Source organism: Ambystoma mexicanum, chromosome 9 (assembly GCF_040938575.1).
Source record: "Ambystoma mexicanum isolate Mex_15411 chromosome 9, UKY_AmexF1_1, whole genome shotgun sequence".
In the NCBI taxonomy this organism is placed as follows: domain Eukaryota; kingdom Metazoa; phylum Chordata; class Amphibia; order Caudata; family Ambystomatidae; genus Ambystoma; species Ambystoma mexicanum.
Window position 1 is genome coordinate 354,253,958 of NC_090931.1, and position 24,743 is coordinate 354,278,700.

Here is a 24,743-nt window from a genome sequence, read left to right on the forward strand (position 1 = left end):
ATGGCGCTGGGAGTTTTCCTTAGATGAAGAATACGTTTGAACGTACCCATTACAAGATCTATTTACTTACCTCTGTTAATGTTCTTTATGATGGATACAATGGTCCCTCCCACAAATTCTGCATCATGCCTCCTACCTACACCAATAAGTTAAGTACTTTAAATCTTACAGGAATTCATGCTAAGATCTTTATATTTTTATATTTTTCAAAGTGGCAGTTCTACTATATCCTGTAGTTGACCATGCTGTGGAGGGGTGAGGGGGGGCGGTCTCTGGAACTGAGAAAGATTGCGCTGGTGGCTAAAGGTTAAACTTGGATGACACCTTGAATGGTGCATGTTGCCATAATTGAGCTGTCCCGGATATGTGAAGTGCTGCATTGTGGTGAGCTGAAAAGCTTTGGGAGGCTCACTGCGTCTGACGGGGATATCATAAATGAAGAATCTGTGAGAGAAACAATTGTAGCCCCCAGAAAGAACATTACCAGAGGTAAGTAATTTGTCCAATGTATTTTTTGGTTGGTGCAGAGTTTAATGTTTTTAGCAGGTGCCAGATTAGAGCAATTCTTTTTTTTGCAGGTGCGGGTGTTGGAGTTGGAAAATGAGCTCCAAAAGGAACGGCAGAAGCTGGGGGGTCTCCGAAAGCAACATTATGAACTTGCTGGAGTTTCAGAAGGCTGGGATAAGGGTAAGTGGTCTTGTCAAATCCCCAGACACAATTTTTGAGCAGATATGTTTTACTCCATACGTTTTACTTTTCACTTGGCCTTCTGTTGATAGAGTGCAGTGTATTGTCCTTGTGTCCACTGTCTTTCCCATTTACCCAAAACATTGGCTGTTACCAGTTACCAGAATGCAGCTTTTTGTTCCTAGAGCCGATTATTTTCATTTGTAGAATGCTTTAGATATTAGCCTTTGATTTCCACAATACAGGTATAAGTCTAATTTCTTCTTATTCACTGAATGCTTGGAATTTAGCCTAACAGGAAATCGGTGTTTTATGTTAGTTTTCTTGGAACACTTAGGACTCTTATTCCCAGAATACATTTGTTGGGAATGTTCTCCTTTTTTGCTGCCTTTAAAGCCTCATTATTTGAGACCCCCTGCCTATTTTCTGACTGATTATTCATTTTCCTAAACCTTTTTGGCAAGTGAAGTAGATTTTCGACTCCACTTGCCACTGCATCGCATTCCTTTGGACAAAACATTTGTGTAGAATTACTGGTCCCTATAGCCACTATTGTAGCGGACCCATGGTTACCCTTCACCATGGGTGGGTTTTCCACCTTGTCCTTTTGCTCCATTTAGATGGACTGTACATCCTAACTGAGGGGTGAGACGAACTGCCATGCCTGGGAACCAAGCATGTGACTCTGGAAGCCTGGTATCTCTCAGAGCTAGTGGATGATGGGCCCGGGGGAGATAGAGAGAGGATCACCTAATCACTATCCCTTAGTAGGCTTCACTTGCCCGGGGACATTCAAACCAGCTGTTATGGACACCATTCCCAACTCTGAGAGATGGAAATTCTCTTGGCAGACCAAAAGGCCTGTAAAGAAAAAACAAACACTATACTCTATCCAGAGCATGTTAACTTCCTTCACTGCTAATAACATTTGTCCATAAATAGTTTCAATTCAACTGTTTAAAGTCCTGACACGATGCCTGGGAGCTCCCGATCCCTGCACTCGAAGCAGAGTTGGGGGAAGCTTCATGAGCTCCTGTGACAGGGTCAGAGATCTCAACACAATTCTTCTTCCTCCTTGAAGAAGAGGATTCCTCACTCCAAGGACTCCTTGGGTGTGGTTCCACAGGTACCGTTTCCCAGCCAATCCTTTATGCTGGAAGAATAGCAAACCTTTAGGCTAAAGCTGCTCAACATCTTTGCCAAGGTGCCGGCTGCCTCGGTAGCGCCATCAGGGCCCACTGAGCCAGACCAAGCTGACAGGGACCCCACAAATGCTCACGACTGCTCAGCTGAAACTCCTTTGGCAAAAGAGTATTCCTGACACCAACACTCTCCACCCTCGGACCACAAGACCTCAGCGCTGGCACAGGCCACCTTCTCCTTCAACAGCACTAGAGCGCCTCTTGAATATAGAGTTGCTAACCTACCAGTATTGCTAGAGCAGTCAATGTTGGTTAATGTATGATTTGCTAACCTGAAACTACTCTTGTACTTACCTGATTATCATCTAAAGGTCTGCTGTTTGAAATGAGTATTGATAGAGAAAATATCTAGTGTAAATATGTATTTGTGTGAACAGTTTTTACTTACCTGAATTGTTTTGAATTTAATATTGCATAGTATATATATAATAAATAAACAGATGTCTATATAACTACAGTGCATAAGAGTTTCCTTGACTAGAAGTGTGCCCATAGGTCTTTGTGCTTAGCTACAGCCTTCAATGGATTGCCTTTCTCCCGCAGATTCCTCATCTGATAGATATTCCCTCAAGTGAAGACCTGCTCTGCAACCTTGATTGCACCACCCCCTGTGTCTTCATTTTGCTTGATCTCTCCTCTGCCTTTCACACAGTCAACCATGCCATCCTGCTCAACTGTCTCTGTGATAACCTGCATATCACCGTTTCAGGCCCTGGCGTGGCTGGCTTCTTTCCTCTCTGATCGACCCTCTCAGGTTCAACTTGGGTCCTTCCTCTCTTCTATCTCTATCTCCACCTGTGGTGTTCCCCAGGGGTCTAAAGTCTCTCCCTGGCTGTTCAACCAATACCTGGCACTTATTGCCCACTGCATTGCCGCTCTCTGCCCCAACTTCCAGTGCTATGCGGATGACACTCAGCTAATTTTCAGGCTACTTTCAGCCACCTCTTCTCCTTCACTTGTCTCTGACTTTCTGTCTGCTATCCAGGAGTGGTGTGCCGCCAATGATCTCTGCCTTAATGCCAGTATGGCTGAGATTCTCCTCATCGGCACACCCGCTCCCTTTTTTCCATTCCACTCTCTGGCCGGCCTCTCTTGGCCCTCTTCCTGCTCCCACCAGCAAGGCTAAAAACCTTGGGGTAATCATCGACTCCACACTCTCCTTCTTTCGTCACATCTCAGACGTCTCTAAGAAGTCACACTACCAGCTGCACCTCCTGAGAGGTGTTCTTCCTTTCCTCTCCTTCCCCCAGAAGCTCACTGTCTCCAGAGCTCTGGTTCTCTCTAGGCTGGACTATTGCAACAGCCTCTTTCTAAATCTGCCTGCTTCTACTCTCCGCCCTCTGCAACTCATCCAGAACAGGACAGCGAGACTTGTCCTTGGCCTCAAGCCCAGGAATTGTATCTCTCCAGGACTGAAATCTCTGCACTGGCTCCCAGTGGCTGCAAGGATTAAGTTCAAAACCCTCTGCATTGTCCACAAGGCCTTCTGGGGCCTCAATACCTTCAACTCCCTCTTCCTAAATATCTTCCTTCTCGAGCTCTCCGCTCATCCGCCTCCAACTCCGTCAGGGTCTGTCGCTTCTCCAAGCAATGATTTGGTGGTAGATCTTTCTCTCTTCGGCTGGGGCCTCCCTCTGTGTCATGATCACTGCTTCCAAGGAGCTAGGACCAGCCCAACGTCCTTGGAAGCAGGCCCCTAACCTTCATCCTAGGCACCAGCCGGTCCCCACTGGGACCTTTTGGACCTTGTCCTGGCGCCGGTGGCACCAGGCTCATCAGAGTCACTGGTCCCGGCACTGGAAGCGCCGGGCTCATAATTTGTATAAAGATGCTTGGGTGGACTTACCTGCAGCAGACCATGCTGCTTACTTACCAGCCACATAGAAATCCTCTGTGAGCCGGGACTACTTTCTTACCTGGGTGGGGCAAGCTCCACTCCCTGGATACAACACTGGAACTCTTCTGGAACAGGAACTCTTTTCTTACTAGGGCGAGGCCGTGGAGGAAGACGCCTCATCACTCCAAGGCTATTTAAACCACACCCGATTGATGAAACGTGCTTCGCGTTATCCTGCATCTGCAGCAGAACGCTCACCGTGTCTGTTCCAGTTTTCTTCTTTCCGATCCTGAACCTGCAAGAACAAACACTTACCATTCCTGTATCCAGCCTTCAGTAGCACCTGCAAAGACAAGAAGCAACAGGTTAGCACGGCAACCTTCTCGCGCAGCGTTTTCCTTACCTGGATCCATCGGCAGCTACCATCTCTTCACGCTGCTCCTCCGCCTGCACTCCGGGAATTCCGGTTTTCTTCAACGCTGCAATCCTGCACCTGAAAGACAAAAGAAGAGACATTAGACAGGTATTTTACTTACGCGCCATCGCGCCCGCCACCATAGGGCGCCTGCAAATACTCCGGCCTTTACTTACGCATTTCCAAGCGCGTCAATTCAAGACTCTGGCTCGAACTTCGGCTTTCTTCACACCATCTTCTACCTCAAGAGCCCTGCAAGACAAATAGAAAAAGCATTATACAGAGCCCTGTTCCACATTAACGTGCCCACGCACCTAAAGACTGTAAGGACTTAAAAGGTGTCCGGAAACTCACCGCTCGTGCAGTTAACGACGGTAGCAATCCTCTGATGTCAAGAGGCCTACGTTTCATCCAGTGAAGGAACTGGCAACGGCACCCTGCACCAGACGCAGATGGAGAGTCCAGCATTCACCTATCTAAGGTGAGCACGTTGACCTTGGGGCTCCACGGAAAAGCGAGGAAGGGAAAGGGAGAGAGATACCCGACAACCCCAGATCATTAACCCCATATTCTTTCACCTGCAGATATCTCTCTCTTCGAGTTAGACACACAGTAAGAAGAGGCTCAGCCCAGGAAGCCAATCGAGTCCTGCACTTCACTTTTCGAGTCACAGACACCATCCTGCCAAGACCGGCGCCTCCGTGGGAATCAGGTGAGCGTTACACTCTGGAACATCCTCCCTGCCTCCCTGAAACATGAGGAGAACCATCTCCAGTTCCGAAAGCACCTTAAAACCTTCCTCTTTGCTTCTGCTTTCTCTCCCCCTCCCCCCTGCTGAATTCCTGGCTGAAACTGAAACTGCACTGGTTACCTGGCCACCCTTCTGATCTCAGGCCTAGGCCCCCGCCAGTTGCACACCTGCACTGCCTCCCTGGAAACCCCTACACCTGGGGACTGTTTTCTGTATGCCTACAGTCCCCCTACCAGCACTTATGTCTGCACTTACCTTGTACTTGCGACCAGCTGGCCGTGTTTCTTATTTATCTTATTTATTCTATTATCCCATGAACTGCACTTTCCCTTCCCCTTACCCCGCGCACTTTTCCCTTTCCCCCATCCCATGCACTTGCACGATCTGAATGACACCTGGCCTAGTAAGATTGTTCTCTGTCTTCCCTCTGTTCTCCCTCCCTTGCCTCATCGCACCTTGAAACACTTGTGTATAGGCGCGTTATAAATGGCACATCATATCATATCAAGCTCAGCTGCTTTGTAAAATTCTCGACAGGGGGCATAATGGACCTCGACCCGTCTTGCTCGGCGTGTGGTTGTCGTCTCTGGAAGTGATGTCGGGCGTTTATAAATACCACGTCACTACGCCCCAACCTCAGTTCCTTTTTTCCACACATTAACCAACTGCTTGGGAACACAGGCAAGTCTTCGTTTTCGTCAGAAAACTTACTTTTTTTTTCAATCCTCGACGCAAGATGTCGGTCTCTTGGGCATCGGGTTTCAAGCAGTGTTCCGATTGTGGCACCACAATGTCAATTAATGACCCACACGAGTTGTGTCTCTGGTGCCTCGGCACAGGTTACGGGGTCTGACTGGTGTTGGTTGTGTGCCAAAATGCAACCCAAATCCCTAGCCGATCAGGCTGCAAAAGTCGCTCCTGGTCGACCGCCCTCAAAATCTCTGCCGCAGTCGACGGTCCGGTCTTCAGAGGCCAAAACTGATGGGCACACCCCGAGAAAGAACATGGGCGAAAGGAGAAACGGTCCCACTCGAGGAGCCACGCGTCCTCGTCCCGAAAGAAGAAAAGACGTCATTGCCACCGTCGGGACTCCGTGTCGTCAATGGATAAAGGTAAGCCGTCGGCTGAGCCTACCATCTGACAAGAGTGGGAGGATTTGGAATCCTCCATGCTTGACATGTTCAAAAAGCATGCTGCAGTCGGCGCGGCTAAACCCCCCCACATAGTAGGCTTTGGAGCCAAGAGCGGTGCTCTGTATACCCAACCCCTCTACTGCCTGGGTACTGACATTGCCGGCGCCGATAAATCTTTCAACACTGAAAGAGATGCAATGGAAGCTGGATCAACCATGTGCATCTAAGGATGTCGACGCTATGGCGTCTCGATCCCAATCGACACTGACATCCAACATATCGGCACAGCAAGGCAAACCCACAACGGTTGTCGAGAAAACATTCACCCCACAGCCCCGGTCCGAATTGTTTGATAATATGGCAGGCATTTTCGGGGTTAATGGCTCTGATGATCAGGGGGAAGTTGACCCTATTTACTTGGGTTCAGGAGGGGTCGATTATTTTGATGACCAGAATCAGCTTTTGCAGCTGGCTTAAGGCCTCCAGAGGGCCAGCGTTCTGACACCTCGCCAGACTCGAATTTCAGCAATCCCAGTCCTATCTGCATAATACTTCTAAATTCAGGGCTTTAGTAGAAAGGGTTATTGACACCTTGGGATTGATTTCATCAGTGGTGCCTGTACAAGGTTATGACCTTACTGACATTTTAGATGAAGGCCTCACCACAGAACGCAATATGCCTTTAAACCCTGCCATTGCCAATCCTTTAACAATTATGTGGTAAAACCGTTGTTCCGTTCCCCAGTCAGCTCCACCGTTAATGGGAAATACAGGCCGGCTAGAGAAGACCCTTCATACCTCTCCTCCTACCCTTCCCCGTAGGGGCTTGTTGTGCAGGCTGCTACTGTCTGTTCTAGACCTGCATCTTCCATGCCCAGTCTGTCTCCCGACAGGGAAGCAACACAAGTAGATGCCTTAGCAAAGAAAGCATTTACTATAGGCAGCATGGCCCTAAAAACTACAAATGTGGCAAGCAGTTTTGCTAAGTACTCCTTTGGTCTATGGACAGCAGTTGGAAATGCTGCCCAGTATGTCCCATAAGGAGAAATGCGCGAGGGCTTCCTACAGCTAGTGGAGGATGGGAAAGAGGTGGCCAGACAGTCGCTGTGAACGGGCCTGGACATATCCGACTAGGTGGGCCGATCTATGGCATCAGTGTTAGGTAGAAACATGTGCAGTTCCCTTAGGGACCACTGCAAAAAGCTTAAGACTACAGGTGTTGGCAGAAAACCCATTTGGTAGCAGTCTGTACCACCCAGATTTACCTGGTAGCTGTGGCTGAGCAGCCAGACTTCTCTCAAGAAGAGTTAGACAGTATATTGAGTATACAAGATAGGTACCAAAATACAGTAGCACAAGCAAACACTTAACAGAGCTTGGGTATAAAAGTATATCATTATTTATTTAAAAACACACTTTGTAAAATACACTAACACTAATATGGCAAGCAAGTTCAAACACAGTCACTATTAATATATATACATCCCTGATCACTTATTGAACAAGTCTCGGTTAAAACACCACTTATTTTCAGACAGAGGTGAGCGCTTAACCTAAGATGGCACTCCAATAAGTTAATTAAAAAGGGAGGGAAAAAGGCAGAATTAGGAACATACACAATACCAACTCTTTAAGAGAACCAGAGCAAGTCAGAAAAGGCAGTCCACTGAGGAGCAAGAAAGTCATAGGCCAGGCCCACTCTTGGAGAGAGCAGGGCAGAATGTGTCCAAGATCACACAGTTGAATATTACTTTTCAAGAGTCTTTGCAAAGAGTTAAAAAAAGGGTGGAAACAAGTTAGGAAAATTTAGTTAGGAGGTCCCAAGTCACCCCAGGATAGAAAGTCAAGGATTTACGGGACTCCTTGGACAGTCTGTTGCAAGGGAGAGCAGGTGGGGACACAGTACCTGAAATGGTGAGAAAGCTCCAGCGGGGGCAGTTCTTCCTGGCAGCGCGTCCAGGGGAAGAGAAGATATCGACCTGGAGGAAAGCTGAAGGTCGTTGCACTGCCAGGGAAGAAACCAGCCGTGGAGTTTCCCGGTTAAAAGGTACTACCCTTTTATTCGCGGTAGTGGTGAAGCGTGGCTATCCGGCCGCCGGGGTGCTTAGCACGAGCGATTCGACCACGAGACGATCCAGGAAGGCGAAAAGAGGGCGAACTGGTTATCCCCACCAGTTCAGAGGAAGAAGACTCTCCGGGATGAAGATCTTCTCTGTCGTTGGGAAGTGGTGAGACGGTTCAGCAGGGCTCCACCGGTGGTGTCGTCGTTGCAGGTCGGCTCAGCTTCTCCTTCTTTGGATTCTTTGGTCCTGTGGCGACTTCTGAAGTTCCAGTCCCCAAAGCCCTGCTTTTATGCAGAAAACCCCCATTCATCAGTCCTAGCTGTCACTCAAACATGCCAAGTGGTGAGCCGGGCGGCTCACCACTGGACCAATCACACAAGAGTGCGACTTGAGTTGCACAGGCAACTCAGTCCAGGGTGCCTAAACCCCCCTCCCACAAATCTTGTAGACTGGAAAGGGTTAATAGTTTTCCCTTATGTTCATTTTCGAGAGGGTACCGTACAGTCCCTCTCTCAAAGGTTTCTGGCTGGTGGCAGTGGTTACTACCATAAATATTCCACCGCAAATATTTTCCTATGGGATTTTCCCATTGTTCGAGGCTACCACATTTTCTGGCAGCCTCTAACATACAGCCGGTGCATTTTAATATTAACTTTACTCCGGTAGGTTTTATTTGGAAGAACTTTAATATAACTTCTTTCTCATGTCTATCTCTAAACTCCTAACCCAGGTCGGGGATCCTTTGTTCGTCCGTTTGGCAGGCTTCTGCCAAGACACCCTCCTTTCGGCGCCACTGATTCTGGGGTGGGTCCATTGTGTGGGAGGGGGAGTAGGATCCCTGGACAGAGTTGCCTCAGCAACCCATGTCACACTCTATCCTGATAGGCTGGAGGGTCTCCCGCCAAGATGAACACTCCACTGTGTGAGTGACAGCTAGGCTGTATGAATGGGGATCTTTTTGCATAAAAGCAGGGTCCTGAGGACTGGAAGAGCAAGACGTCGCCACTGGAACTAAGAAGCCGAAGTGTAGAGAAGCCAAAGACATCTGCAACGACTGAACCACCAGTGAAGCCCTGCTGCAGCGTCTCACCACTTTTCTCCACACAACAAGAGAAGATCTTCATCTGAAAGAGCCTTCTTCCCTTGAGCTGGTGGGGCCAACCAGTTTGCCAATCGCCTTCCCGGACCTGCCTTGGTCAAATCACCAGTACCCTCTACTCGGAGGCCGGATAGCCGGGCACCAGTGCACCGGGACCGCGATTTAAAGGAGCGTACCATTTATTCGTCGGGCAGCACCGCGGCTGGTTTCATCCCTGGGTAGTGCAGTAACTCGAACCTTCCTCCACAACAAGAGCCTCTCTTCCTCTGCTGGATCCCCCTAACTGCAGGAACTACCAGGAACAACCGCCACCGCAGGAGCCACTTCTTCATTGTAAAGGTATATTGTTCCGCCAGGCCGCCCTTTATTCGCGGTAGCTCTAAAGGTGTTTTAAATCCTTTACCTACATGTTGGGTTGGCCGCCCCTCTCTCTTAACATTGTCTCTCACCTTCTGCATCCACCTTTTCAAAATTGTTAACCAAAGACCTGACTGCAGCTACAAGAACATTTTGCTCCTGGGCCCTTGCCCTGTACCACTGACTCTGGCACAGGCCTACTGACTCTGGCTACATTTGTTAGAACTGCTTTCTTTAGATTGCTTCTCAACTAGAACTGTGCTGGTGCACCTACTTCTTATAACTACCCTTTTCTTCCCCTTTTTAAAACTTGTGAAATGCCATTTTGCTCGCTTTTCATTTAAGTATTTCCTATACTGATGCACTGTCTTGCTTAAACTGGTTCACAAACTTATGGGAAGTGTTGCTAGGGTGTGTAAGAAGCTATTTCTGAATAACATGTGCCTTCCCTCCCTTGTGAGAAATTGATAGAGCATCCCTTGTGTGTGGTTTTCACTGTGCCGTTTTGCTCAGTTTTCACTCTGGTTCACTTGGTCTACAATTTAACTAGGGCGTGTGTATATTCTTCTTTGACTTATTTTAACTTGCTTGATGACTGTGATACCTGTGTATTATTAGAAGTGTATAAAATAAATATATTTCTGATGTTTGTTAATCTGCTTAGAATCACATGCTGTGCATAGTCCGACATCCAGTGGTCACTGCGGAGTATTGCATTTTGTTTTTCGTAGTCGACAAGGCGTGTCTGTAACACTATCCCTGTAGTGACGTGCAGTGTACCCACAATCCCTCACGCGTCGATGTCCCTCAGATTGTTTTTTTCCGCTCAGATATTGGTCGCCTTTACGCGGAGCTCCTCGAGAGTCATTGCAAAAACTTTATTCGACCTTTGGTCGTTCTTAACTTATATTATTACTTACATCCCTCCTTTGCGTCGTAGCTGCGAAGCTGTTCACCGCCGATCAAGATCTCCGACGGCGGTGCCTTCGACGAAGGAGGTTGTTCGGCGTTCGCCGAACACGTGGCCTGGCCTCGACAGCCAAATACAGTAGGGAGAGTGGGGTTGTGGGACATTTATTGTTTCTCTTTGAGAATGCCTTTCCCTTTCCCCTCCCTTTCCTTCGGGGTTGTTGTCACATGCAGTCGGTTCCTCAGCTATGGAGAGGACACCCTTTAGATTTTGCCCGCGTTGCAAAGGCAAGTTTACCTGGAAAGACAAGCAGAAACGGTGTAACCGTTGCTTGCCCCTCGACCACAAAGAAGACAGCTGTGCGGCCTGTCAGCTCCTTAAGCCGATGACTTTAAAAGACGGCAAGGTCAAAAGGTGGGCAGCCTATGCCATGTCTAGGTCTGATTCAGCACCCGCCGCCGAAAGTGACGAGGAATGTGACAACCAGACGTCCGTTTCGGAAGTCGTAGACCTCTCTAAGGAGAGTTCACACTCCTCGTCGTCTGTCCCCGGCGCCGACAAGCTCAGCTCACGCCCTACTTATGGGGATGAACACCCCGGCGACAAGGACGCACACAGAAAACACTCCCATAAACACACGACCCACGGCTCTTCCTCGTCGAAGACGAAGAAAGCATTAGCGCCAACTGAGACGCAGGTCCTACCGGCGGCCTCCTCAGACCGTAAGAGTCTTAAGCCCCCATCGCAACCGCGAACGCGACTAGCGACTGGGCTACCCCCAGATAAGGGCGCTATCACTAAACCGCCAGACGACGCGCACCGTCGGAGAGCGCCCGTCGGCGTAGAGCAAGCGACGCCTGTAACGTCAACGCCGGAGGTACCCTCGACAGACAGTTTAGTTGTCGAGAGCCTGGCGCGGATTATTTCCACCGATAGCCAGAGACGGACGGCGAAAGAAACGTCGATCACCGCTCATAAGGCCCGGGAGACGCCGAAAAGGTCAGAAGGAAGGCAGGAACCGCCCCCTCCGTCGAGAGGGACTCCTAGCCTACCAGAATGCTTTTCAGAAGGCGAGGGGAACCTTTCTTCGACGTTATGGGATAGGTCGAAGCGTTTTCTAATGGAAGGACCTCCCTTTTCCCCCACTGACCGCTCTGGGGTACCTCACGAAACCCTAGAGAGACTCCGGTTCTGTATGGACAAAATGGAGAGGTTTATGGAGACTCAGAACCTTCCAACACCCAAGAAATCAAGAGAGGGACCTCAGGAGGATCCCAGGGCCAAGTACCCTAGGCTGTTTGATCCCCCCACAAGAGGATGTAGATTTATATGACCTCACTGGTGAGGACCCCCACTTCCAGGAGGATGATGAATTCCTAGGCAATGAAGGGGAACAAAACCTAGAGGAGGAAGGTTTTGAAGACAACCTGGATGTGGATGATGGGGGCTTCGGAGAAGACCCAGAAGAAGGCGCTTCACAGCCCTGGCAGTCCCCATCAGCGTTTTCAGACCCTGATGCCATAAACCTGTCCCCACCCAAGGACTCACCTATTAGGAATACGTCACCTATAGACTATCAACCTACCTTTAATGCACTACTACGCAAGGCAGCAGCGCATTTCGAGATCGAGACCGGGGAGACTTCTCCTGACATCGACTTTGTAGAAAAGATCATTAAGGAGAAACCCCCCGTCAGCCAAACCATTCCCCTTCTTGCCTCAGTAAAGAGATGTATTATTCCTTCACTATCCACTCCCGCGTTGATCAGAGGGGTCAACCTGAGGATAGAAAAATTATTTAGTCCTTCTCCATCTGACCCGTTATACATCAGGGGCCACTCTGTACCAGACTCCTTAGTGGTGACAAATACTAGGAAGAGAGCAGGGGTCCCGCTGTCAACAAGCGAGGCACCACTAGATAAAGAGGGTAAAAAATGGTATGCCCTAGGAAAGAGGATTACAGCCTCAGCTGCCTTTTCCGCAAGAATTGCCAACAACAACTCTATGCTGGCAAGTTACGCAGATGCACAATGGAGCAAACTACGTAAGGACATTGAGGAGGTACCGGAACCCCTACGTACTCGGCTTCTAGCCACGGTGACTGAAGGGAACTTAGTCAACCAAAGCATCATTAAAAATACTCTGGATGCTGCAGAAACGGCTGGCCATTCCCTAGTCCAAGGAATCCTCCTCAAACGCCATGTATGGCTATGTAATTCAGGCTTTAAACCTGAAACACAAGCATCTCTAATTAACAAACCTATAGAAGATGCAAACCTCTTTGGTAAGGCGGTGGATGAGGCACTAGAGACCGCAAAGAAGGAATTTGACACCATCAAAACCCTAGACTAAATTTTAAGGCCTCCCAACAAACGTGGTTATGGCAACAAACACTTTTTTCGAGGCCAACGCCAGCAGCAACAACAGCAGCAGCAATACTCTGCAGATAACTGGTCCTCTAACCAAGGCACCAGTGGACAATACAACCAAAGAGGACAATGTTGTGGCAAGGGAAGAGGTCGGGGTCCCACCCCTAGAGGTTCCCAAGCCACCAACACCAAATGACTCAAAGATTCAGGTCCCCTCCCATGCTTTGCCGGTCAGGGGCCGGTTAACATCCTTTCTTCCAGCATGGGACGGTATAACATCAGACTGCTGGGTACTATCAACCATAGCCCGCGGTTACTGTATAGAATTCAACAGTTCCCCTACGTACAGACCCCCAAGGGGACAACACATGTCGCTAGAACACCTCTCCATCCTTCTTCAAGAAGTGGACCAACTACTAGAAAAAGGAGCTATAGAGGTTGTGCCTCTATCTCAGGTATCGGAAGGTATTTAGTCAGTGTACTTCCTTGTACCCAAAAAGGACTTAACCATGCGCCCTGTACTAGATCTGCGCCCAGCGAACAAATTTGTCTAACCTCAAAAGTTTCGTATGGTGACTCTACAGGAGGTAATCCCCCTGCTTTCACAGGGAGATTACATGACAACACTGGACATGAAAGATGCATACTTTCATATTTTAATGTTGCCAGCGCACAGGAAATACCTCAGCTTCATGATAGAGGAAAAACACTACCAGTTCAGAGTGCTACCCTTCGGCATAGCATTAGCGCCGAGAGTATTCACGAAGGTACTGGCAGTGGCAGCGGCCCACCTGCGCAAGTTGTCCATCCCAGTATACCCTTACCTCTACGATTGACTCATAACAGGGGATTCTTACGAAACATGCTTCTCAAATATCCAAAAGACTGTAGACCTTTTGTTTCAACTGGGCTTCTCCATCAACGAGAAGAAGTCCAGTTTAGACCCCAGCCAGATCAAACAATTCCTAAGGGCTCTAATTCGAACAAAGGACAGCCTCGTCTTCCCCTCCAACGAGAGGGTCCAAAACATATTGTTTCAAATCCCTCAATATGTGGCCGGTCGAGAGGTGACGGTACGCAAAGCAATTCCCTTACTAGGAATGATGGCTTCATGTATTTATTTGGTACCTTATGCGCGCCTGCGCCCAATGCAAGAGTGGCTCAACAGCCAGTGGTGTCAGGCCAGCGGACAATGAGACGATCTAGTGGTGGTCTCGCGGGCCTTGGTTCTCTCGCTACGGTGGTGGTCGAAGGAAAACCTGGTAATAGGGAAACCATTCGCCACCCCCGCAGTGGAAGCCACTCTAACCACAGACGCATCACTCACAGGATGGGGGGCTCACCTATCCCATCAGACTGCTCATGGAGTTTGGACTCCGAGCGTAGCATCCAAGCACATAAACTTACTGGAGCTACTAGCTGTGTTCAAGGCACTGAAAGCCTTCCAGGCACACCTGCAAGGGAAGACAGTGATGGTCCTCACGGACAGCACCACAGCCATGTACTACCTCAACAAGCAAGGGGGCATTCACTCTCCAGGACTGTCCAAGCTGTCCCAGAACATCTGGAAGTGGGCTCTCAAACACAACATGTTCCTACTGTCACAACATGTACCAGGGGAACTCAATCTGCTAGCAGACGAACTCAGCAGAGACTTCCCTCTGCCCTCAGAGTATGAATGGCGGTTACACGAAGACATCGTCTTCGACGTCTTCACACAATGGGGATTCCCAGAAATAGATCTGTTTGCAACTCTGGAGAACTCCCAATGCCAAGATTACGCCTCCAGGTACCCCCAGAACCAATCCAAGGGGAACGGTCTATCGATACCATGGTCAGGGAAATTTGTTTACGCTTTTCCCCTGACTCCCCTTCTCAACAAGATAGTGCACAAGATGCACCAGGAACAAGTTACCATGATACTGGTGGCCCCTATGTGGGCCAGACAGCCTTGGTTCGCTCACTTGATGGAGATGTCCCTATCTCCTCCAGTGAAACTTCCCTACCCGTACAACATGCTGTCACAGGAAAAGGGCAGAACACTACATCCATGTCCTCAGACAATGAACTTAGCAGCCTGGCTCCTGACATCATAGAATTTGGACATTTACAACTCCCGTAGATATGCATGGACATTCTCAGGGAGGCTAGAAAGCCTAACACTCGTCACTGTTACTCTAGCAAATGGAAAAGATTTGTCATCTGGTGTAGGGGAAGGAGCATCAACCCGGTTGACTGCTCTCCCACACAAATTGTTCTGTACCTGACTCACCTACTAGACTCAGGATTGGTGTTTAACTCTATTAAAGTCCATTTAGCTGCACTTTCCGCATACACCACTTCCCAACTTAAAGTGTCATGGTGGAAAGTCCCAGTTATTAAAGCCTTCTTGGAAGGAGTGAAGAGGATCCACCCTCGCATAGCTAATCCCGCTCCCGGATGGGACCTAAATATGGTACTAACCAGGCTCATGGGGTCTCCCTTTGAACCCATGCACAAAGCAACATTTAAAGACCTCACTCTTAAGACTGCTTTTCTAATAGCTATCACCTCAATTAGGAGAGTAAGTGAACTACAAGCGCTCTCTGTACTAGACCCCTTTGTAACAGTTCACAAGGATAAGGTGGTTCTACGCACAAATCCTAGGTTTGCACCAAAATGTATCTCTAAATTCCATGTCAACCAGTCAATAGAACTACCAACGTTCTTTCAAAATCCTTCAAACTTAGGTGAGAAGAGCCTGCATACACTGGATGTTCGCAGAGTCGTGATGTTTTATATGGAAAGAACTAGACCATTGAGAAAGACTGATCAGTTCTTTGTCTTGGTGGCAGCAGGAAGAGAAGGAGATGCGGTTTCATAATCCACTATTTCTAGATGGATTGTACAATGCATCACTCTCTGTTACACTCTTGCTAAGTGAGAACTACCCTTCAGGCCAAGAGCACACTCCACTCGAGGCACCGGGGCTTCCATAGCTTTCATTGCAAATGTCCCTCTTGAGTCCATTTGCAAAGCGGCAACCTGGAGTTCTGTTCACACCTTTACAAAACACTACTGTCTAGACGCCCACTCTAGATCTGATTCCCAGGTGGGACAAGCAGTATTAAGACATCTTTTTTCTACTGTTCCTTCTCACAACCCATCTCCAACTCCAGGTACTGCTCGCTAGTCTATGCACAGCATGTGATTCTAAGCAAATTAACAAACATCAGAAGACAATGCATTACTTACCGTAAAAGCATTTCTGATGGTTGTATCTGCTTAGATTCACATGCGCCCACCCTTCCTCCCCGCTCGGATGGAAGGAACATAGACTGTCTTCTATATCTCTCTTTTCTGTACTCACTCACGTCTAATAGGCTCGCTCAGGGCAGAAGAAATACAGAGTGACCTCCACGTGTGAGGGATTGTGGGTACACTGCACGTCACTATAGGGATAGTGTTACAGACATGCCTTGTCGATATCCCCTTTTCGACTACGAAAAACAAAATGCAATACTCCGCAGTGACCACTGGATGTCGGAACTATGCACAGCACGTGAATCTAAGCCGATACAACCATCAGAAATGCTTTGAAGGTAAGTAATGCATTGTCATCTACTTTTTAATACAAAGCTTTGGTCAGTGTTTCCTTGTGCCATAGTACTGTAGGCCTATTGTGAAAACCCTGAATACTGTTCATCTCCCTCTTGAGATAAGTCTGACTGCTCATACAGAGCTACCAACTAAATCTTTGTGGTACAAACTGATACCAAATGGGATTTATTGCTCTCACCTGTTTTCCTAATCTTCTGTAGTGCTCCCTAAGGGAACTGCACAGGATTCTGCCTAACAGCAGAGACTTAATACTTACCTCCACAGTTCAGGGTTCTCACTTAATATCCAAGCCAAACCTCTCAACACATCATTTGATGGTGAGCACCTGTTCGGCCCGAAAGCCGACTAGTCTTTGGAGAAATTCAAGTACTCCAAGCTGGTAAGTCGCTGGGTCTAGCTGTACAGCAGCCAGCCAAGCAATCATTCAGCTTTTCTTCTAGGGGTAGAAGTTACAGATGGTATGTCCTGTTTGGAAAGAAGGCACAGCTCTAGCAAGCCAAGCAAGGGTAGAGGTGTTTCTCACATCTCAAACACGGCAGAGGGGCCTCTAAGGCCCAGCAGACAGTGAGAGCAGCGGCGGTGCTGCACGCTAAGCTGCTTTGAGTTCTCCCCACATTTTCCTCTTGTTGCTGTGAGACGCTCCAAGCACAGGGACAGGTGGAAGGAGATGACCTCCAACGCCTGGGCCTTGTAACTCGTCAGATGGGGGGTAAAATCAGACAGACCACCAACCCCCTCCACAACAACCAGAACCGGAGTTCAATGAGGAACTGAAGGCCCTGTTATTGAAGGGTGATGTGAAAGACCTGTCACCCGAGCAGAGAGGATTGGGCTGGTACTATTGCTACTTTCTGGTACCCAAGAAAGGAGGACTCCATTCCATCCAGGGCCTTGAAACGTTCAAGATGCTGATGACATTCTCCAGGCTCTACAACCCCAGGACTGGTTGGTGTCACTGTGTCAGACTCTGATAATCCCTCCCAAGTCTCCTCCTCTCCTGGATCTTCCACAGAGCTGTCCTGAACTTCTGACTCCTTCTTTTTACGTGGCTTCCTGGGTTCCTTTGGTTTCTTCTCCTTCTTTTGATGAAGATAGGGATGAACTCCCTCGGAGGCCACCGTGGCCTGTGGGTTCACCCCAGTCCAGGGGGAACTCTGAGGAGCAAGCTCCCAATCTCAGAGGTAAAGCCTCCTGTGGCACAAAAAACCCTGGATTCTGAAAGGTTGCGGTTTCAGTAGGAAGTCTGTGGTTAAAATATGTAGTTTGATAATGAGTGCTCTTCTTCTCCAAGTAATCCGGGTGGAATTGAATCTCTCTCGATTTCAATGAACAGGTTGCACCCAGAAGAACTATAGTAAACAATTCCTTCCAAAGTGTGCTATGGCCAGGGTATGTAGAAAGCAGGAGACTGCTGCCCAGAATAACCCCTTGAACTGAATGAGCAGGGAAGAAAGGAGCTATCTATCAGAAAGAATAGAACAGAGAAGAAAGAGCCACGTAGGACTGCCGCAGGGAGAAAAGGAAAGCAGGTAATGCAGAATGGCCGCAGGTAGCCACAGAAAGAGTAAAGTGCAACGCCGGCATACATGTTTAGATTCCAGATAGAATACAACAAGGTTGCTGTCACACAGAGCCACAGAGTAAGAACGCCGAACAGAATGCGGCTGTGAATATAGACAGAGGTCCCGAGAGCGGGCAAGAGTTAGACTTAGGATAGTCAGAAACCGTACAACACAGTTACGGAAGAATACTCACAGTTCGGAAGGGAGGACCGCCCAGGCAGGAAAGCAAAAGATACCGCAAGCCGCAGTCACATAAGTCTGGAAACAAGTGAAACCAAGTCAGAAACCAGGGATAAGCAAATGGATAGCCTCTGGCAGGAACCTGGATGAAAAAAGGATAGATAAGGCAAACAAAATCAAAACACTAGTACTTGCTGGGACAAGGTACTTGCAGGGCGAAAAACCTAAGACGGATACAACGTAGCGAGTAGACGTCGCCGCCCACTGTTATAGGTGCAGCAGCCATCTTGGAAGAAGGCTAGACTACACAGGGTGCTTGAAACAGAAGTAGAGTTACTGAAGCTTCCACTGCTGCCAGCACTTCCATTGCCGGCGCATGACACACTGGACCTTCAGGCCACTTATTTCCATATGCCGATCCATCAGAAGCACCAGTGGTTCATAAAATTTGTCATTGGGTCACTCACTGTCCATTGAAAGTGCTCCCCTTGGGCTTAACATCCGCTGCCAGGGTTTTGACCAAACTGATGGCGGTGGTGCCAGCGCACCTCATGAGATGCAGTGTCCATGTATTTCCATACCTGCTCGATTGGTTGATCTGGGAAGGTCTCTGGAGCAGGTATTGACACAGCTTGAGGAAATCTGCTCTCTCCTCTGTGGTTTGGGATTCTCCCTGAAGTTTCAGAAGTCCCACGTTACACCACTGCAGACGCTCCAGTTCATCGGAGCAGTCCTGGACAAACTGGTGGGCAAAACATTTCCCCTGAAAAGAGCCACCAGTGTCAGGCAAACAGTGGACCTTTTCCAGAGCAACAGCAGTTTACCTGCGGCTTCCTTCCTCTGCCTCTTAGGTCTCATGGCTACCTGCATTTTTCGGGTTCCATAGGTCAGCCTGTGGATGAATTCTCTGCAGTGGTTGTTCAAGGGTCAGTGGGCCCAGTACTTCGACGCCATGAAGGGCATTCTCAAGATGACCGTTTCGGGGGCCAACAAACTTTCTTGGTGGGCCAGCATGATGGTGGGGGTACCTTTTTGGTCACCGTGGCATCAGGCGCAGGAGGTCATGAATGCGTCCCTGAAGGGTTGGGGTACTCCCTGTGGAGATCTGCAGGTGAGTGGCCTTTGGTCACCAATGGAATGCCGTTGGCATATCAACAGACTGAAGTTGTGGGTGATTGTGTTATTGCTGATGGCCTTTGTAACTCATCCTGACAGGGCAACAAAGTTGCAATACACTACCTGAACAAGCAGGGGCTGTACGTTCCCTACCCCTATGCAGGGAGGCATTTCAGCTAAAGGTCTAGTTGCTGCAGAACTGGATCTCTGCTTTGCCGGGCCATTTGTCGGGAGCGGAGAACTGGTTGGCGGACGATCTTAGCAGGCAGAGCACAGTTTCACATGAGTGGGAAGTATGCCAGGAAGTTCTCGTAGATATCTTCAACCTGCGGGGTATCCCGGCAGTGGATCTGTTTGCCACAAGGGCCAACGCGAAGTGCAGAGGGGAATACCCAGCGAAGGGTGCACTAGGGGATGCAGTTTTGGTGGACTGGGTCTTCATCCTTCATATGGGTCTCCACCGATACCTGTCATCCCGTAGGTTCTCAGGAGGTTTCGAGCCACCATGATCTTGATCGCCCCAGACTTGGCAGGGAGAACATGGTACTCAGAGCTCCTGGACTTGACCATCTGCCTGCCTATCCGGTTACACCGGCGGCCGGACCTCCTATCTCAGTCGGAAGAGGTACTTGAGGTGTTAGTGGCTGCACGCAGGCCTTCTACGAGATCTTTGTGGGCCTTGCAGGTGGAGAAAGATTGAGGTGTGGTGTGTAAAGCACAGAATAGACCCTATCACATGTCCCACCACTGCAGTGATGGAGTTCCTTCGATCCCCAGTCTATGCAGGCCTTCAGATAGGCACAGTTAAGGGCTACCTGCGGCTTTCAAGAGGTCGCTGGATCAAGGATCTATCTTTACAATTGCAGTAATGACCCATTTTCTGAAAGGACTTGTAAATAGGTTTCCACCTTACCTGTTTCTGTTTCGGAATCAACCTCAATTTGGTATTAGACTTTTTGATGGTGTCTGTGTTCGAGCCCATGCATTCATGTTCTGGCAGGTTACTTACCCTGAACACGGCTTTCCTGGTGGCAATCACGTCTGCGAAGCGTGTGAGTGAGCTATCTTGCAGGCCATCCTTCCTGCGATTTATCAAGGAGAAGACTTCTCTTATGGTACAACCTAAATTCCTGCCAAAAGTGGTTAGATTTCCACATGTCACACCGGATTGATTTGCCAATGTACTACCCTCCTCCACATCCCTCTAAGAATGAGGAAAGATTACACAGGCTGACCCTAAGAGGGCGCTCGGCTTCTACAAAGCTAGGACAGCAGAATTTAGGCTTTCTCTTTCCAGGAAGGGTGTGGCTGTGTCCAAGCAGATGATTTCTCACTGGATAATTCTATGCATTGCAGAGTGTTATCAGAGAGTGGGAAAAGATCTGCCACATGCATCCAAGCACATTCTACCATGTGGGTGGTAGCATCATCTGCTTTGCAAAGAGGTGTGCCAGTGAAGGAGATATGACAAGCAGCAACGTGGTCGTCACTCCACACGTTCACTAAGCATTATTGCTTAGATGTGGCACATGGTGCTGACGCTTGATTCGGCAAAACAGTGTTGCAGAGCTTCCTTGTCTGATGGCTTACATTCGACCTCTGCACTATGTGCTGCTTTGGGAGTCTATCAGATGAGGAATCTGCAGGTGTATGCAATCCATTGAAGGAGAAATTACTTAATGTTAATGGTATTTCTATGGATTCTTCTCCCACAGATTCCTCATCCTACCCTACTATGAAAGAGGTCTGTTGCTGTTTTCAGGTTGTTCTCTGCTAGTGGGATGAGAACTTGAGGTGAGGACGATTAGGTGTTAGGCACAGTGATGCCTCTTTGATTGGGTACTGTCAGCCGGTTGCTTTCAGTACAGTATCTGTTCCTCGCAAGAAAAAAGTTGTGTTTTTTGGCTGTCATGTAGTCTTCCTCTGTGGCTGCTGAGCTCAGGGGAAAAAGTGTGGGGAACTTGGATATGGGGGTGCAGTGACATAGTAAATATTGAGCCACTGTTGGGTCCAGAGTCTAGGAGTGGCACAGTAGAGTCAAGAGAGTCAACGGTCAATGTCGAGTTCAACTGCAGCCCCTGTCGAAAGGGTTTCCAGGTAGCAGAAGGATATTGATCAGATGAGGATTCTGCGGGAGAAGAAGTCATTGAAAGAACATTACCAGTAAGTAATTTCTCCAGCACACAATTCACATGCTTCTGAACCAGGAGAGCAGTGTCCTGCGCAGGCAGTACTAGGGAGGATCAAGAAGGGGAGAGTACATTTCTAGATGGCGGGCAGGACAAATTAAAGCTTGGTCTGATCTGACCCAAAAAGACCAAAGTGAGGTAGGTGCACTCAGAAACTGCTCTCCATCCTCACCGAATTACCAGACAAAGATGTAGACACTCACTCAAAGTCCAACACAGTGAAGCAGTGTGGGTTGGTTAAGGTTTTGGCAGGCAGTTGAAGAGCATTGAAGAGCGATGCGAGGAATATTAAGGAGTTCAGACAAGAAGGGGAGAAGCAAGAGAAGGTGGTGGGAACAGAGCTAGGAGAAGGGCAACCCCCTACCCAGACAGAATAGGGAGTCAGGGTTCACCCTTGGCAGGCCAGGGAGGCAGGAGGAGGAACGGCATCTAGCCAGTGAGGCCAAAGAAAGGGTACCCCAGACGGCCTATGGTAGGAAGACCTGTGCTCTGTGTAAGGAGTCTTCACCAGACCTGTGGAAAAGCAAGGCTGTTAGAAAGGGAAGGTAGCAACTCATGGCTCCTCGTCAACCACATAGAGAAGCTACACCTCTCCCTTTATCTGGTGTTGGAGACAATGAGGCATACCCAGGGGTTTTTGTGGAATAGGGACTAGCAACAAGGTTCGGGAACGCCTGAGAAACCTAAAATTATCATCCAAGAGGACTCGAGTGCCACTGGAAAGTGAAACGCCATCACTCCCAGTGTGAGAGACTTTCTTTTGAGATCATAATTTCTACTGGACACATTCCTCCCACAGATTCCTTATCTTCTAAAACATCCCACTCTACACAGAGGGCATCAGAAGTGTTTTTTGTAGCCACCAGGTGGCGCTTGTTGGGTTTGTCCTCAACCTCTTCATCTTATGCAGAGCCGACATTCTAAGCTTGCATGTATGCAGCCATCAGCGCCATTTTGCTCAGTTACTTCTGCGGCAACGCAACAGAACATCCTAGTCACTTATCAAAAAGTTGTCCTTTTTTTCGAAAATGACACCCCTGAGTTTCAAAGCCTGCAAAACATGTAATTGTCGCCAAGGGATCTGCCTTGCTCTTGTCTTTTCAGTCACTAGAAGTAACACAATACAGAAGCAGATGCAGAAGATGTATGAACAAACAACTCCTCACAGGTCCCCTTCCTCCCATCTCCATTCCTGTTTGGAGAAGCATGAAAAAAAGAAGAAAACTCAAGAAGTGGCTCTTCCTTTTTGCAGCCAAAGCTAGACTGCCTCATTGAGGCAACATAAGCAGCGCTTTCACATCCAAAGAGTCTCGTAAGAAACCAGAGTTTCCCACAGCATTTTCCATTTTGAGCAGTCTCTAGAAAATGTGAAAAAATAACTCCCATTCGGAGACAAGAAAGCTAAGGGGGCCACCACTGCTCCTGTGCATCTCTGAGCTCAGCCGCTGTGATCGATAAGAAAACAGCAACGTCGTCTAAAGCACTAGTGCCTTTGATGCCAGGGGGAACGATGTGGCTCAGCGCTGCTGCCTTTACGCGCCAAGTTCAGGACATGGCTTTCAAGGCCAGAATAAATTAAGGCGCCATGCCCCGTCACCTCAGCTGCTTTTTTCCGCGCACTCTCCTCACTTCAGGAATACCACTTCATTAGACGTATAACCTTTTTTGTTTCACGCCATTTTGAATCCAATGAAGTCCTCAGGATTTAAACCCTGTGTCTCCTGCAGTCGTCAAATGTCAGTTTCCGACCCTCACAGAATCTGCTTGTACTGTCTTGGAGAAGAACACAACATGCAGGCTTCCACAAGGAAAAAGGTGTCCGACTGACCGTTCGTGGTTGCAGACTGCCGAAGCGAAGAACGGTCCCCAGTCAGCAAGGACAAGAAGCACCGCAAGAGGTCCCGTTCATCCAGCAATTATTAAAACATAATTCTTCTTTCTCCTCGAAGAAGAGAAGTCGCCAATAATTCATGCACTGCTCTGATGAACAGGCACCATAGGTACCCTTTATGACCCAATCCTCCACACCGGAGGAATGGGAGGCCTTTTTGTTCAAGATGCTTGAGTTCTTCACCAACGCCCCAGCCCTAGCTTTGACGGCTCTGTCCATATTCACCACGCTTGGACGAGCTTGCAGAGACCGCATGAAAGCCCATGACTGTATGCCTTTGGACTCGGCCATGGCTCCAATGGGCAAAGAACCGTCTTGTCTGTCTTCCAGCTTCAGCTCCTCAATCCATGGTGCAGAGATTATTTTGGAGTACGCCTGCTCCCTATCAGTGTGTTTTTCTTGTAATAAAGACATTTGCAACAAATAGGTTGATCCCATCCCCTTCAGGCTGAAACCCTTATGCCCAAGAAAGGTTAGGGACTTCCCTGAAGAATGCATTAGCTCAAAAATTTGACATGCTCCCTGCAACTATACCAGGAAAACCTCAGGCTTCATTTCAGTGCCTGATAGCTAAAGTGATTGAAACCTTAGGGTTGTCGGCCCTTGCAATTTAAACGTAGATATTTTTTAACATCTGGAGAGGAAGACTCGCCCGCACTTTAACCCGGCAGTCGAAGTCCCAGTCCTCAAATTATGGGCGAAATTGGCTTAAATCCCTACTGTGGACTGGGATTTAGCGAAGAAGCAAAAGGCGGTTCTTTCAGACCTGTCTTTCCTGTCCTCGTACGACTCCTTGGTAATGTGGTGGTCTTGGTTGCTGCTGCGAGCCTGAAGACAATGTCTTTCCTTTTCCCCCAGATAGGGAGAGTAAGAGGCTAAATGCCTGGTGAAGGAAGGTTTTTGGGTCGGGCAGCCTGGGCCTGTAAGTGCCTCCTGTGCGTTGGTCAAATTCTCCTCCAGTCTTTGGTTTGCTGTCTCATTGGCTATGGAGCACCTCCCTGCAGGAGATATGATAGAGGCCTTTGAGGCCATGGTCAAAGGAGGCGCCCAGTCAAATTCTTCAGTTGTACCTGAATAGACTTAACATTGTTGTTCATACAATGGCCATCGGGGACAGTGTTGTGTAGGTGCTTGTGGTTAAAGACCTTGTTTCGCACACAGATGTTCATGCTAAACTCTTGGACATAACATTCTAATGGATTCCTTTCTCCCACTGATTCCTCATCTTTGATATCCATATCCCAGCACAGCTGTTCTTCGGAAACCTTTCTGCTGCCAGATGGCACAGTGCGGCTCTGTGCCTCCTCTGCCTTACGCCTCTGTGTCCCGTGCCAGATATGAAGTTGCTGCCAGTATATATTGAAACGCTGTGCTCTGGGATTT

General features: G+C 48.6%; 1 protein-coding gene across 3 annotated transcripts in view; it reads left to right on the forward strand.

Moving 5' to 3' along the window:
• Nucleotides 1-24,743, forward strand: part of HIP1 (huntingtin interacting protein 1) — a 1,552,273-nt gene that overhangs the window by 1,475,151 nt on the left and 52,379 nt on the right. For all 3 annotated transcript variants that reach the window (XM_069614772.1, XM_069614774.1, XM_069614773.1), the window contains one exon: nucleotides 579-687. In XM_069614772.1, the coding sequence (XP_069470873.1) occupies nucleotides 579-687 (109 nt within the window). The remainder of the gene's footprint in view (nucleotides 1-578; nucleotides 688-24,743) is intronic.